Source organism: Bombina bombina, chromosome 1 (genome assembly GCF_027579735.1).
Source record: "Bombina bombina isolate aBomBom1 chromosome 1, aBomBom1.pri, whole genome shotgun sequence".
Taxonomy (NCBI): domain Eukaryota; kingdom Metazoa; phylum Chordata; class Amphibia; order Anura; family Bombinatoridae; genus Bombina; species Bombina bombina.
Genome location: NC_069499.1, coordinates 1,019,501,166 through 1,019,518,025, shown reverse-complemented (window position 1 = coordinate 1,019,518,025; position 16,860 = coordinate 1,019,501,166). Strand labels below are relative to the sequence as shown.

The 16,860-nt window shown below is 37.6% G+C and overlaps 1 protein-coding gene across 1 annotated transcript in view; it reads left to right on the top strand.

Annotated features, from left to right (window-relative positions):
- Positions 1–2,496: 2,496 nt before the first annotated feature.
- IFT52 (intraflagellar transport 52) overlaps positions 2,497–16,860 on the top strand; it is a 51,771-nt gene continuing 37,407 nt past the window's right edge. Inside the window, exons 1-3 of the mRNA XM_053715689.1 lie at positions 2,497–2,681; positions 5,285–5,409; positions 6,707–6,794. Coding sequence (XP_053571664.1) covers positions 2,634–2,681; positions 5,285–5,409; positions 6,707–6,794 — 261 coding nt within the window. The 5' untranslated portion in view covers positions 2,497–2,633. The remainder of the gene's footprint in view (positions 2,682–5,284; positions 5,410–6,706; positions 6,795–16,860) is intronic.

Below are 16,860 nucleotides of genomic sequence, written 5' to 3'. Positions count from 1 at the left end.
CGATATTGATGCTAATTATTATTGTATTTAATAAGATAACGTCCCTTTTTGTTACTGGAAAGGATTGGAGCTTTCTGTCTGTCAAAGGATGTTTTTTATTATTGTAAAAATAAGAGGACAGTGTGTTGTGGGAAAAAAAGTTTTACAATATAAACAAAGTGTACTACAAACATGTGGTAGTGAGGAGCTGCACATTACAACCCGCGGCAGGTGCTGGTATATCATTCTGTAGGCCTTCCTGCAGCCGCTACTGTGGGCTGTAATTTGTGGCTCCTCACAACATATGTTTTTATTGTGCCTAATGATTCTACTAAGCAGCAGCAGGATCAGATGTGTAGATGAACTGTCTGTCTTGTGGGAGTGGGGGTAGGGCTTGTCCCTGCTAGCTTTCAGTTATTTTCAAGAAACCCTGATATTTCATGGTCAAAATTGCGATTTATCATTTTTTCCAATATTACCCAGCCCTAGTATGCACCAATTTTTATATAACTGCATGTAATAGACACTAATATAAAGAAGAATATGCACAGATAGATACTGATATACAAATCCAGTATAAAACCTTTAAAAAACTTTCTTAGAAGCTCACAGTTTAGCACTGTTGATGAGGTTAAGATGGGACACCCACTGAAAGGGGCTGGGAAACTGAAACTGGCAGACACTCCCCCCCCCCCTCCCCTGCATATGAAAAGACACATTACACAACCAGGAGTCTGTATACATCAGTATACCTCTAAATCTTTGGGGCTTGGTTAGGAGTCAGAAAATCAGCACAATATTATTTAAAAACAAGCAAAACATTTTTACAAAAACACTCCCAGATGGACTATATAAATGAATAATCTACAAAACATTCATGCAAAGGAAAATCTAGTGTACAATGTACCTTTAATGGGGGCTGATGATGGGTAATCCCCCCTCCAAATATTTGTTAATACAGCTTTTGCCTGTAAGAATCTAATGTAATAAAAACTTGATCTAACCTAGATCTATTAGCCTGAATTAATTTTCGTCTAAAATTTGATTTGGGGGGCCAGCCCCCTAATTGAATACCCTAATATAGATCTAACAAAAACAACTGACATACGACTTCTTATATGCCTAGATCTATAGAAATTCAACAACTGATCTAACCTGACCTAACAAAGATCTAACTAACTGCATTAGGTTTGTTTTACAATTTTGCATGGGGGGGGTAGGGGTCCAATACTGTCCTAAGGTCTGTCACATACTTTTTTCACAAGTGAGCAGTGATTTTATCCTCTTGGCTGGAAGTAACAAATAAGGGGTTTTACCCCCTGGCTGCTAGTTACACACAAGACAGTTATTTTTAAATTATAATAATAATACAGACGCAACAGTTATTTAACCCCTGTCAGACAGAAATAACCTTTTTGCTTTCCCTCACTTTTAAGTTATATATGTCTCCAGACCTCTGGATATGGTTCAGCTAAGTTATTACATTTAGAGGTTGCATTTCAGATGGACTCAGGTGAAAACTACTGTGGATAGAAACGTTGATCAGTGGGTTTTAGCTTATTAAAGCTAAACCCTGGCATTTTGTCTATGTGATAGACATGACTGAGTACATGCTTTGAAAGGCAATAGGCCAGGGGTTGGCATAAGAATACAGTACCACGACGCAGAGTGGAAAGAACCGAAATCTTTATTACTAGTCTATATTATTAGTAACAAATAAATAACGGGCTTCTGATAATAGAGTGGGATTCACAAAGAATATAATGTATTTTTGTTAAAAAAGTATATGGTTAGAATTGTTATTCCTATAATTTGCTGCTACAAGTCCAAGTTTTCACCTGTAGTTAATATAACATTAGAAGATCCGACATCCCACTTTGCTTCATAAATACTGGAAAATAAAGCTCTGTAGTGTAAAGCATAGTCATGGACTGGCTTTCCTTTGAATTACTACTCACCTGGTGTATCTTACTCAATAAATTTAGATAACATGCTATGTGCTTTCATTATTTTAGTTTATAGCTTCAACTTTTTAGTGATGTATAATCTACCAGCCTGCAGGATGACCTATCTTGTTTTATTATGTAAATATTTACCAACTTTGCTGTGGAATATTTGCTATTGAATAAATTCATATTTAATTGAAGTGTTTTTGGTATTAAGAGTGAATCACTTAGTTTGTCAGGACTTTTAATGTAGGTTCTTGACCTCTCGTTCTTTTTTAATATTGCCTTTTTTTAATTAAAATGTTTTTGCTCATTATCATTTAAATATAGAAATACTATATAGCATAATAAAAGAGCACATTTATATGCATCATCAGTTGGTATATTTCTGTACGAGCTGTCGTATACTGTATAAACTTATGTTGGATTATATTCAGTTAGTAGTAAATAACATTAATTACACAAGAAAATCACATAAACAGCTAAATTTTTACTCTACCAAGATGGCTGCCGCGACCCGACACTGGTGGTATCTGAGAATGGGTTTATACTTCCCACTTCCCAGGCTCTCTTTAGGAGAGAGCCAGACCAGCTTCCTGATCTAGTTTACCTGCACTCTCCACCCCCGGGTACTTATAGCAAACATCACGTGATGGTAGCGGTGGTTGGTTGCTGGGCAGCAGCGGCTCATAGATACCGCAGCCCATAATGCAGCGTGTTGGTACCGGGAGGAAGATGGGAGTCAACAACAAGCAGGTAACGGAGATCTGTCGTAGTCGCATCACCATAGTAACCATGTCCGGTTCACTCTGGTGACGTTTAAATAAGAGCCAGCTTTGGTCACAGCATTCTAAATATAAAAAACAACAGAACGCAAACTGATCTTGCAATTTATGCTACAAGACATAAGGTGTTCAGCCCCCCTGGTCGAAAAATCGTTAATTTACTTCGTGGCAACGCGTTCGCAGTGTTTCAGGGACTCAAGCTAACATGTCCCATGAGCTCCTGAGAACAGTGGAGATTCCGTTGCAATATTAAAGTCCCCAGTTTTAAAGAAAGGCATTTTGATATGTTAGTCTGCCTTTGATTATACTTTCAACTGTATGAACCTTAAAAATAATTTTAAAGAAGCAAGACTATTTTCTTGCCTATCTTAAAGGGACACTGAACCCAATTTTTTTCTTTCATTATTCAGATAGAGCATGCAATTTTAAAGCATCTTTCTAATTTACTTCCGTTCTATTATCAATTTTTCTTCGTCTCCTTGCTATCTTATTTGAAAAAGAAGGCATCTATGCTAAGGAGCCAGCACATTGTTGGTTCAGAACCATGGACAGCACTTGTTTATTGGTGCTGTCCAATCAGCAAGGACAACCCAGGTTGTCACCAAAAATGGGCCGGCATCTAACTTACATTCTTGCTTTTTAAATAAACATACCAAGAGAATGAAGAAAATTTGATAATACAGTAGGAGTAAATTAGGAAGGTTGCTTAAAATGTCATGCTCTGTCTAAATCACGAAAGAAAAAAATGGGTTCAGTGTCCCCTTTAATATTAAAGTGTTTAGTTTGAGAGAAAAAATGTGCATACTATAGCATCTTATATGAGTTCCCTATCAGCCAGAGATCATTTGATCGATGAGAATCATGGCATTTCTTCTCCATTTCGATGAATTTTAACCACCTTTGTTATGGAAATATTTTCAGCATCTCTTTTATATACATGGTGTATTTTTGTTGTATGCGCCACATATTAAAGATGTGACAGATGTTTGAAAACATTGTGTAATATTTAACAGTAGTAATAATATAACTCTTAACTGTACATTCATCTGTGGTCATTGCATTTGAAAGCTATTAAAGATAAAAAAAAAAAAAAGTTGATATTAAATGAAGCTGCTATTTAGTGAGCAAATATATTTTTAGTTTACACCAGCATACACATACTGATCTGAAAATTATCTGCATGCAAAATATGGCTGAATTTTGCAAATGATGAAGAACCTGCTTGAAAACACTTGACATTTGTGCCTAACAGCCACTTAGGGTTGCTATAAAAAAAGAGCTGTATGTACCACTCTAAACATCCACTATGTAGTATGTGGCTGGTTTAGGCAATGTGACCTCTAATAGTGTGTCTCAACTTGATTGATGAGAACCTGCTTTCTTTTATTAGTGCCAGACCTTAATTTGAGAAATCCATGACTTGACAGTTCTGTTCCCTAAGGACTTTTTAAATATTTTTCTTATTATTTTATTTTATTTTGGTATAACAATTAAAATGATGTATTGCTAAATGATAACTATTTGATGAATGCTAAATTGTGGAAGAAATTTCAATGATTTAAAGGGACACAACCCATATGTTTTCTGTTCGTGATTCAGATAGAGCATGCAATTTTAAGCAACTTTCTTATTTACTCCTATTATTACATTTTCTTCATTCTCTTGGTATCTTCATTTAAAAAGCAAGAATGTAAGTTTAGATGCCGACCTATTTTTGCTGAAAAACCTGGGTTGTTCTTGCTGATTGGTGGATAAATTCACCCACCAATTAACAAGTGCTTTCAGGGTCTGAACCAAAAATTGTCTGGCTCCGTAACCTTCTTTTTCAAATAAAGATAGCAAGAGAACGAAGAGAAATTGATAATAGGAGTAAATTGGAAAGTTGCTTAAAATTGCCTGCTCTATCTGAATTATGAAAGAATAAATTTGGGTTAACCCGAAATTGGTCCGATGGTGTTTCTAACATGCACAAAAATGAATAACAGGCGAGAAAACCTTGTGGTCAATTATTTTGTTTTGATTTTGCAGGTATAGATCTTGTACATTATTTTCACCAGAAATTGTTATTGTTGGAAGGCGATTAATGAATCCTGAGAACCATGGTGCCACAGCTCTTAAAATTCTAGATCTGGCTCCATTTTCCACTTATGTGCCCTCTTAAATATATGGCTTGTGTTTAATTTCATAAATATGTTATCCTGTGCCATGCAATTCAACTAAAATAGTAGAAAACCAACAAATATTAGTGGCCTGTAAATTTGAGATAAAATCCTAAAACTGAGCTGAAATTAGTTACATCTTGAAAATGTAATTGTCTATTGATACTAGCAAATCTGTAAAATAGCCATGAGTACACACAGGAGTTAGGTTTTTGAGTTGCAGAGATGCTTGTGGTTCAATTTGTCTAGGAAAATAAGCCGTTTTACATTCAATGTACATGAAAATAGCAGTAAAAAGTAAAATAGTTTAATAAGGGTCTTTTTATTATCTACATTTTTTTGTTCCTGTTATTATACAGCAACATCCTCAGCCTATGGCAGCCCACATTAAACACACTATCTTTTTCTTACTAAGGTCACCTCAGATGCTGAACTCCGTAATACTGTTGTATTCAATGCTTCAAAGAGGGAGATTTTTTCAACCAGCAATGGCTACAAGTCTTTGCAGAAAAGATTACGAAGCAGCTGGAAGTTGCAGAGGTACGGATGATTCAACTGTACTCGCTATACGGAAACGTTATATAAGTTTCTCTGATTCTCACATGCTCTTTATTTGTTACACTGGCATTTCCAGAACCTCTATACTTATAGGGTCTTTTCCTAGAAACATACAACCTTTCTAGAATCTAATAGATCTCTTCGTTAAGTTAATAACTTTCCAAATCTTGTCTGTTTATAAAACCTTTCCAAAGCTTTGAAATCTTTGCCTCCTTTTTTTTTTCTGTACATTTACTAAGGATATTTGTCTACAGTTTTGCGTATATTTTATAAGCATGCTATTTATTATTATAGAAAGAAACAAGGACATCCCGGCCATCCAAGTTGAAGGTAAAAAATGATCTTTATTATCAACAAGAATAAAAACATATAAAGTAGGCGGTAGCTCTATAAAAACATGTGATGTACTAGGGGTCTTGGTTTCCCTTTTGTCCGGATTGTTTTTATAGGGCTACCGCCTACTTTATATGTTTTTATTCTTGTTGCTAAAAATGGATAATTTTTTTTACCTTCAACTTGGAGTGCCGGAATTTCCTTGTTTCTGCTATCTAGTACTCACGTCTTAATAGGGACGTGCTCCTGACGTGCACCCTTACTGGCCATTGTTTGTCACGTGACAGCGCAGAAGACTACCAAGGTACGTCGAGCTGGAGCATCCTACCCACTCTCTCGTGTGTCTATTATTATAGTATAAGGTAAAAGGTCACTAAATTCCTTATTTTTTTTAAAAAAAAATATTTTAGGGTTTTTAAAGGGACACTAAACCCAATTTTTTTTTCTTTCATAATTCAGATAGAGCATGCAACTTTCTAATTTACTCCTATTATCAAATTTTCTTCGTTTTCTTGCTATCTTTATTTAAAAAGCAGTAATTTGATGCATAGGAGCCGTCCCATTTTTGGTTGAGAACCTGGGTTATGCTTGCTTATTGGAGGGTAATGTAAGCTTCAATAAGCTAGCGCTATCCATGGTGCTGAACCTAAAATGGGCTGGCTGCTAAGATTTACATTCTGCTTTTAAAATAAAGATAGCAAGAGAACGAAGAAAAATTGATAATAGGAGTAAATTAGAAAGTTGCTTAAAATTTCATGCTCTATCTGAATCATGAAAGAAAAAAAAAATGGGTTCAGTTTCCCTTTAAATACTTTGTATATGTCAAAAGAAGGGCATGTAGAAATTTGGAAAGCAAACCTGTGCACATGTAGTTCAAAGTGCATAGCAGTTGTTGGATTTGTGGTTCCTGCAAACTTTCTAATACTAATTATTTTTCTTCCTACAGTCAGAAAGATGAAATTACTGCAGAGAGGTTAATGGGAGTTAAGTTATGGATCACAGCAGGACCACGTGAGAAGTTTACTGCAGCAGAGGTGAGCATGACACTTCTTTAACCCCTTAATGACAACAGTACTTTTCCATTTTCTGTCCGTTTGTGACAAAGGCTATTTTTACATTTTTGCGGTGTTTGTGTTTAGCTGTAATTTTCCTCTTTCTCATTTACTGTACCCACACATATTATATACCGTTTTTCTCGCCATTAAATGGACTTTCTAAAGATACCATTATTTTCATCTTATAATTTACTATAAAAAATATATAAAATATGAGGAAAAAATGGAAAAAAAACACTTTTTTTTTAACTTTTAGCCCCAAAATCTGTTACACATCTGCAACCACCAAAAAAACACCCATGCTAAATAGTTCTAAATTTTGTCCTGAGTTAGAAATACCCAATGTTTACATGTTCTTTACTTTTTTTTGCAAGTTATGGGCCATAAATACCAGTAACACTTTGCTATTCCAAACCACTTTTTTTCAAAAATTACTGCTAGTTACATTGGGACACTGATATCTTTCAGGAATCTCTGAATATCCCTTGACATGTATATATTTTTTTGTAGAAGACACCCCAAAGTATTGATCTATGCCCATTTTGGTATATTTCATGCCACCATTTCACCGCCAAATGCGATCAAATACAAAAAATCGTTCACTTTTTCACAATTTTTTTCACAAACTTTCGGTTTCTCACTGATATTGTTTACAAACAGCTTGTGCAAATTATGCAAAAATGGTTGTAAATGCTTCTCTGGCATCCCCTTTGTTCAGAAATAGCAGACATATATGGCATTGGCGTTGCTTTTTGGTAACTAAAGGCTGCTAAATGCCACTGCACACATACTTGTATTATGCCCAGCAGTGAAGGGGTTTATTAGGGAGCATGTAGGGAGATTTTTGGGGTAATTTTAGCTTTAGTGTAGTGTAGTAAACAACCCAAAGTATTGATCAAGGCTCATTTTGGTATATTTCATGCCACCATTTCACCGCCAAATACGTTCAAATAAATTTTTTTTTACATTTTTCTAAATTTTTGGTTTCTTACTGAAATTATTTACAAACAGCTTGTGCAATTATGGCACAAATGGTTGTAAATGCTTGTCTGGGATCCCCTTTGTTCAGAAATAGCAGACATATATGGCTTTGGCGTTGCTTTTTGGTAATTAGAAGGCCACTAAATTCTGCTGCGCATCACACTTGTATTATGGCTAGCAGTAAAGGGGTTAATTAGGTAGCTTGTAGGGAGCTTGCAGGGTTAATTTTAGCTTTAGTGTAGAGATCAGCCTCCCACCTGAAACATCAGACCCCCTGATCCCTCCCAAACAGCTATATTCCCTCCCCCACCCCACAATTGTTCCCGCCATCTTAAGTACTGGCAGAAAGTCTGCCAGTACTAAGATAAAAAGGTATATTTGTTTTTTTTGTTTTTTTTTATAGCATATTTACATATGCTGCTGTATAGAATCCCCCCTTAGCCCCCAAACTCACAGATCCGCCATCAAACAGTTCTCTAACCCTCCCCCTCTAACTTAATGGGCACCATCTTGGGTACTGGCAGCTGTCTGCCAGTACCCAGTTTATTAAAAAAAATATGCTTTTATTGTTTTTTTGGACTTTTTTCCCATTTTCTGTAGTGTAGCTTCCCCCCCCCCCCAGAACCCTTCGATCATTTATTGCATTAAAAAAAAAAACCTTTTCTCCCAATTTTGAAATTACATTTTCCTGTAGTGTAGCAGTTCCCACCCGCTCCCGCCCCGTGCACGCGCCCGCCCGCCGCCCACGTGCACGCGCCCGCGCGTCCGTGCGCGCCCCCCGGACACTGCCGCATCCGATCCGGCCTCCGATCCCGCCCCCCGCCCAATCACAGGCCCTTGGCAGGCCGCCCACCCACCTCCCTGCCTTGCTCCCACCCACCAACGACGCTCCGGTGCAGAGAGGGCCACAGAGTGGCTCTCTCTGCATCGGAGGCTTGTAAAGGGGTATTGCAGGATGCCTCCATATGGAGGCATCACTGCAATACCCTCAGAGCTGCTGGAAGCGATTGTGATCGCTTCCAGCACTCTGTTAGACAACTGACGTACCAGGTACGTCTATTGTCATTAACTGCTTGTTAATGCATGACGTACCTGGTACGTCAGTTGTCATTAAGGGGTTAAAGGTACTTTTAAAATGTATTATTACTGCCAGTTTTCCTTATTTACTTCTCTTTCAGCATCATTATTGGTTCAACAAGAATCCACAAAATAATGAAGACAAAATGTAACTACCTCTCAAAACCATCCAACCTTTTTAAGCCTACCTGTCTGGTCAGCAACAAGCTGGTTACTTATTATTGTATCTTGAAAATAGAGTGATTAATCACATGATAACATATGAGGCTATGCATATTTCTTTCATATAGGTGACAAGAGTCCACAATTTGTTACATATGGATTGGATATACATTCCTACCAGGAGGAGGCAACGTTTCCCAAACTTCAGAGCCTATAATTACCCCACCCACCTCACTCATATCTCAGTTTAAACTTTTCTTTGGAGGTGGTTAAAGTATGATGTGCTTAAGGTATTTTCTTCAGTGTATACTGAAGTCCAGTTTCCCCTACAGTTATAGTTATTGTCAGAGGGTTGTTTATGGAGGGTAGTCTATAGACACCATATTGTGAAACCTCTGGTAGTCTTTCTAAGGCCCTCCTATAAATTCAGTCACAGTAAGCCTTTTTCTGCCTCCGTTTACAGTTCTACATACTCCTATCTTCTACCTCTGCTGATAGGGTTTTTCAGTACTGGTTAGCTGTCTGCTTAAAAAAGCGGACTTGTGTCTACAAATACTACAGGTAAGTAGGGTTGCAACGATACCACTTTTATAAGAGCGAGTACAAGTACTGATACTTTTTTTTTTTTTTTTTTTTTAAATACTCGCCAATATCAATTGCTAATACTTTTTTGGACTGCCACAGACAGACACACTCTCACACATAGACGCACACAGGCACTCTCACACATAGGGGCCGATTTAACAAATATCGTGTCCGACAGACATAGCTGAATGCCGACAGCATACGCTGTCGGCATTGCACAAGCATTTCTGGTTACCTGCTTGTGCAATGCCGCCCCCTGCAGATTTGCGGCTAATCGGCCGCTAGCAAGGGGTTGTCAATCAACCTGATTGTTTTTGATCGGGTTGATTGCTGTCCCCCGCTCAGAGCAGGCGGATGAGTTAAGGAGCAGCGGTCTTAAGACCGCTGCTTCTTAACTCCTGTTTCCGGCGAGCCTGAAGGCTCGCGCGGAAACAAGGGGAACAGGGGCCTTTCGGCCCCATACACGCACAAAGACTCACTCTCGCGTACAGACAAAGTTACTGAGATGCAACTAAATCTCTAATAAGCACTCAACAACTATATCATCCTCAATTTTGATTGTATCACTAAAATATACATAGATAAATGAACCTCCAGTGTACAGAAAGGGTCACTCTTGGACCCACAAACCAGCATAAAAAATAAGGGATAGTGGAGGATTTAAGGCAGGTCTTAGAGCCACTTATGGACCCAATAATACCCCTTTATTTGTTCCTATTGTAAATCCTAGCGTTTCACAGACGCTAGGATTTACCATCACTTTAATTATGCAATTTTCTGCATTTAGTGGTCATTTAAATCCAAAATGTATGTTTGTTTTTTTGTAATAAAATTGCAATATTTCATCATATATTTTATTATGCACTTTTTGTTAGTGAAATTCTACCGATTAAAAATGCATGCTCTTCTAAATCAGGAATTTTGTCTTTACTATCCCTTCAATAACTAGGCACCAAAAAGTAAAGGCAACATCAAACACCATGAAAATATTCATTGCAAAGAACTATTACATGGGCAGGTAGAATTCTTTGATTTGAAAAAAAACAAAAAAACGATAATGTTCTCACGTTGATCCATGAAACTGTATATGACCAAGGACATGAACAGACACAGCTTGTAACTTCAAAGAACACACAACAAAATATACCCTTTGTTAACTATAACTCCATTTATAACTCATTTTAACATTCTGAATTAGATTCTCGGACATATAACATTTTACATTTTAAAATGTAGTATGGTAGGTATACTATAAAGCGCCATGTTTTTTCCTCGGGCAAAAGCTCCAGCTAAGCTTTTATAGTAGATTCTGGGAGTTCTATAATCTATTCATCATGCCACCAACTACACAGGGCACACAGGCTACCTACACAAGAGAGAACATGCACCCGTGCGGATAAACGTAGCACAACAATGCTCCGTATATGCATCTATAAAATGGCTTCAGTTATTTATCTACAGAGAAATATTACTATCTGCCGCCTGCTTCCTATAAAGAGTACTCGGCTATATGGATACTGAACAGCAAAAAGCACGTTTCCTCAGATTTACACGATTGTAACACAGCCCACATTGAAATGGCCCAAAACCCAAAAAAATTCTTCCACTGAAAAGTATTTTCTCGGACATGAGGAGGCCTACTTCCTTGCCACACACCATGCCGCTATGTTGTCACTACACTAAATAGCCGTCTGCAGTCCACACACACAGCCCCTTGTCCCCAGGCTTACTACCAGTACTATCAGCGAAATGCCAACACTACTCTGTCTTAGACAAAAAATTACAAGGCCTGGCGCTGGCATATGAGATCAAATGCCTCAGCCCAGCGATCTTAACACTTTTTACTGCCTCCTCAGGGTTCTTCCCATGCTCCACTTGTCTAATTACGTAAGAGAGCAACAAAGGAAATGGCACAGAAATAATAAAACAGAATTATATTTACCACAGGTGAGTTAACGGATCCAGGACTATTTAAAACGCCACCAATTTGGTGAAACTGGTTCTGCTGTCCAAAGTGATTTCAAAAATCAAGATGGAACAATCATCTGTACTTCTGATAGCCCCTACGTGGCCTCTCAGGATCTGGTATGTCGATCTAGTTCATATGTCCAGCTACCCGCCATGGCATCTTCCTCTAAGAGCAGACCCTCTGTCTCAAGGTCCCTTCTTTCATTCAGACAAAAAATCTCTGAACTTAATGGCGTGGAGATTGAACGCCTAGTTCTCAGTCACAGAGGTTTTTCAGAATCTGTAATTAGTACTATGATTCAAGCAAGAAAACATGTTTCTAGGAAAATGTATTATAAGGTTTGGAAAACTTATATTTCCTGGTGTTCCTCTCATAATTTTTCCTGGCATACATTTAGAATTCCTAGAATTCTTCAGTTTCTTCAAGATGGTTTAGATAAGGACTTATCTGCCAGGACAGATTTCTGCTCTTTCTGTAATGTTTAACAGAAAGATTGCTCATCTTCCAGACATTCATTGTTTTGTTCAGGCTTTGTCTAGAATAAAACCTGTTATTAAACCTATTTCTCCTCCATGGAGTCTCAATCTAGTATTGCAGACTTCATAGGCTCCTCTATTTGATCCTATGAATTCTTTGGATATTAAATTTCTTTTAGCTATTTCTTCTGCTAGAAGAGTTTCTGAATTATCTGCCCTCTCTTGTGAGTCTCCTTATCTGATTTTTCATCAAGATAAAGCAGTTTTGCGGACTGCTTTAACATTTTTGCCAAAGGTTGTTAATTATAACAACATTAACAGGGAAATCGTTGTTCCTTCTTTGTGTCCTAATCCTAGGAATGATGCTGAAAAGACTTTACACTCTTTAGATGTTAGAGCTTTGAAATATTATGTTGATGCCACTAAAGATTTCAGAAAGACTTCAAGTTTATTTGTTATTTTTTTTCTGGTTCACGGAAGGGTCAGAAAGCTTCTTCTATTTCTTTAGCCTCTTGGTTAAAACTTCTGATTCACAAAGCTTATTGGGAAGCGGGTCAGTCTCCGCCTCAAAGAATAACAGACTCACTCTATAAGATCAGTTGCCACATTTTGGGGTTTCAAGAATGAGGCTTCAGTTGATCAAATCTGCTAAGCAACCACTTGGTCTGCTTTGCATACTTTTACCAAATTTTACCATTTTGATGTGTTTGCCTCTTCAGAAGCAGCTTTTGGTAGAAAGGTTCTTCAGGCAGTGGTCACTCTTTGATTTGATTAATTTTGGATTAAATTTCTCAGCAAAAAAAGCAGTTTAGATTTTATTCCTCCCTTTATTTTTGTTACTCGTGGACTTGTGTATTATATCCCATGTGTAACAAATTGTGGACTCTCGCCACCTATATGAAAGAAAACATAATTTATGTAAGAACTTGCCTGATAAATTAATTTCTTTCATGGTGGCGAGAGTCCACGAGGTCCTCTACCTATTGTGGGTTGTTTTTAACAGAGCACATCTTTTTTTCCTGTTCCTTTTTTATGCTTTTTTCTTACTCGTTTTTTACACCTCACCTCTTGGCTATATGTTAAACTGAGATATGAGTGAGGTGGGTGGGGTATTTATAGGCTTTGAGGTTTGGGATACTTTGCCTCTTCCTAGTAGGAATGTATATCCAATGTTTAACAAATCGTGGACTCTCGCCACCATGAAAGAAATTAATTTATCAGGTAAGTTCTTACATAAATTATGTTTTATATCCTTTTTTTTAAAGGGCCTGCATTAATGCTGAGACTCGCATTTCGCTTGCGCATGTTGACAGTCTTAACATTAGAGACATGAAAGTTCAAATAGAGCATGCAAAAAAAAAAAATACTTTTAACAACTTTCCAATGTACTTTGTTCTTTGGTATCCTTTGTTGAAGAGCATGCCTAGGTAGGCTCTGGAGTATGCACATGTCTTAAACATTATATGGCACAAGTGTATGTAACAATATTTGTAACAATGTTATAAATTTTTACAAAAACTGCTATCCTATACTGCTTAACAGTGTTACACACATTGCAGCAAACACTGCTGCCATATAAGAAACATATATATACGCCAGTGCCTACTTTGGTATGCTTCTCTACAAAGGATACTAACAAAAGTACAATTGATAACAGAATTACATTGTTTTTATTTTTCAAATGAAATGATGAAATGCTCTATGATTTATTTTTTTTTATTTATTTTTTTTAAACATCTGCTATGTAGCGGATACTTCACTGTAGTATGCTGGGATTATACTACCGTCATTTATGTCCCAATAAGTATTCTGTACTATGGTAATTTATTTTCAATATAGTGGATATTTGTGGCTGTACCTCAATTTGGTGATATCTAGTACTGCATCTTTTAAATACTACAAAAGGGAAACAGAACAATAGCTCCCAGAATCCACAGATCCCCAGATAATGTGGTTATCAACAGTCTTTTAGTAAGGAAGAGTGTGTGTGTGTGTGTTTAGTCCAAAAAGCCTTAATTTTAGAAAAATATATAAAACATCAAACTTTATTGTTGTATAAAGTTAAAAGCACATAGAAGATAGTATAAAGAATCCATTGACCGACCAAAAAGAACGTCTGACCGGTTTTGGTGTTAGAACACTGTACTCATAGACTTAAATTCTCTACACCTGTGGCAGACCTATAAACCATCTACCACATCTGATAGGTTAAAACAGGAAGGGGGAGGGGGGTTCAGCCAAGGATTAACCCTTAATTCCTTAGTTTACAAATGTACACTGTATAGCATGATAGGATTAATTAACCTGAACATAGTGGTAATGCATTAATTTATAGTAACACCATGCCATGGCATATCAAGTTGGAGCTGACTAACATAGGCAAATAGAGAGATTAATCACATATACCCCAAATACAAGCATATGCAAATATATTGTAATCACATAAAATATTTACAGCAAAGCTAAATAAACATATAATCAATAAATGGTATTTATCCACTATCATATGCACATAGGCTCATCACACATTGGCTCACTTCGGGGGTATAATATTACCAAAAATTCCATCTCTACCAAAATAGGGAGTAATTAGAAATAGTGACCCCAAAAACGAGGGCCCATGTAATAGAGCCCATACACACAGGATAACACAGAATAGCCAAATAAAGAACATACAAAACAAGAGAACTTGCAAAAAACCTGAAAAGGGATATATGACAACATCAAATAACATAGAATGGAGTAAAATAAAATAGATGCAAAAAAGCAGGACACTTGCCTAATACAGATTCTAACAAGTATTGTAGAGAAATCATCTCTGCCAAAAATTTATAATGTCGAATTCTGAATTGAAACCTATTGGAATCAAACTATTCAGTTTGAAAATCCAATAGGTTTCCTGTCTACAGAGTATGGAGAAAGTATCCCCACCCCTAAATGGTCTCTGTACTTGCTCAATTGCTCTCCATTTAAATGTATCCACGTTTTTGTTGTGAATCTCCAGAAAATGCCTAGACAGGGCTGAACAGGGTTGCTCTCCAGAAATATAGGACAGATGTTCTCTTATGCGGGTACCCACTTCTCTGGTGGTCCTACCTACATATACCCTTTGACATTCTGTACCCTCCACTAAATAGATAACATACAAACTTTTGCAATTCACACACCCCCTGGTTGGGAATTCCTCAGCTGTCTGATTATGGGTGAATGATTTAGAAATCTGTATATGATCGCGAGAAATGCATGTTCTCCTGCCACATCTATAGGTGCCGTTTCAATGTAGCCAGGAGCTCCCAGAGGATTTGTCTTTTAACAAGCTAGGGGATAACATATTACCCAATGTGACATTCCGCTTTGCCGTGAAAGCACAGCCTTTGTCCATGATTTCTCTCAATTTTTTGTCTCCCATCAATATGGGCAGATTCCTATTTATGATTTTGTGAATCTGGTCATATTGATCTGAGAAACAAGTCACAAATCTAGGTTGAAGTTGGTCAGTTGACCCTATCCTCTGTGAGGTCCTGGCTCCATCGGTGAGCAAAGATTCCCTATTCATGTGCTGAACTTCTATATAGGCTCTATCTACCACTTTCTTTGGGTATCCTCTATTTCTTAACCTTTGGCTAAGAAGCCCGCTCTCTTGCCAGAAAGAGCCATTTAGGGTACAGTTCCTTATTACCCTCATAAACTGACCCTTGTCTATGCCCCTAAAGACATGATGGCTGCTCCGTGCATGCAGTAAGCTGTTCCCCGCTATGGGCTTCCTGAAGAGAGTGGAAATCACTTTGCCTGCTGACTTCATACCCCTCAGAGACGCATCTAGAAAGTTAATGCTATCCTTTTGCCACTCATAGGTAATCTGAATCCCTATCGTGTTACTGTTCAGGTCTCTCACAAAGTATTCAGCCTGTTCCTGATCAGAGGACCATACAATTAGTAGGTCATCAATAAACCTGATATATTTGACTATATACGCTCAGGGAACGGCAGTACCTCCCTTACGTAACTAGGCAACTTAGGTACAAGTGGCTGTAAAAAGGAATTAACCCATTTGGACAATGGTTCCAATAGGGATCCAATACCGGCCACTATTGATCTATCTTTTACATTGGTAATGCTCTTGTGCACCTTAGGGAGGTGGTGGAAGATAGGAGTGACTGGATTGGTAACCAGAATCAATCCGTCCTCCACCGCCTCATCCAAAAGGTGCTCAAGTGCTCTTGAAAACCTAGCAGTAGGATTACTAGGTAACATTATATAGGTGTCTACATCACTTAGTTGGCGAACTGCCTCATCAATGTAACTAGTCATGTCCATAATGACCACACTGCCACCTTTGTCAGACTGTTTGATCACAATTTGGTCATTCTCACATAGACTGATTAAAGCTTTTTTCTCTATGATCGTCAAATTGTGGGCACCTTCTCTTGGGGCCCTAGATAATTGTGTTAGATCCTCTACAACCTGCTGGTGAAAAACCTCTAGAGCTTTACCTCTGGCTTGGAGGGGGTAAAATGTAGACTTGGATCTCAGGACAGGGTTAGTGGTCTGCAAATGAGGGTCATCAGTTACATGTCCCTCACCCTGCAAACTCTCAAGGGAAACCAAAGCACAAGTATCTTCAAAGGTCAAAGGATTATGCACATCAGACCTCAAGGGGGTTAGGCTCCTAGGCCTATGTTCAACTGTATTTTCACCTGAGAAAAACCTGCAAAGGGTTAAATCTATGACTAATTTGTTCACATCCAAAATAGTCTGAAATGAATCAAATGTTCTAGATGGAACAAAACTTAAA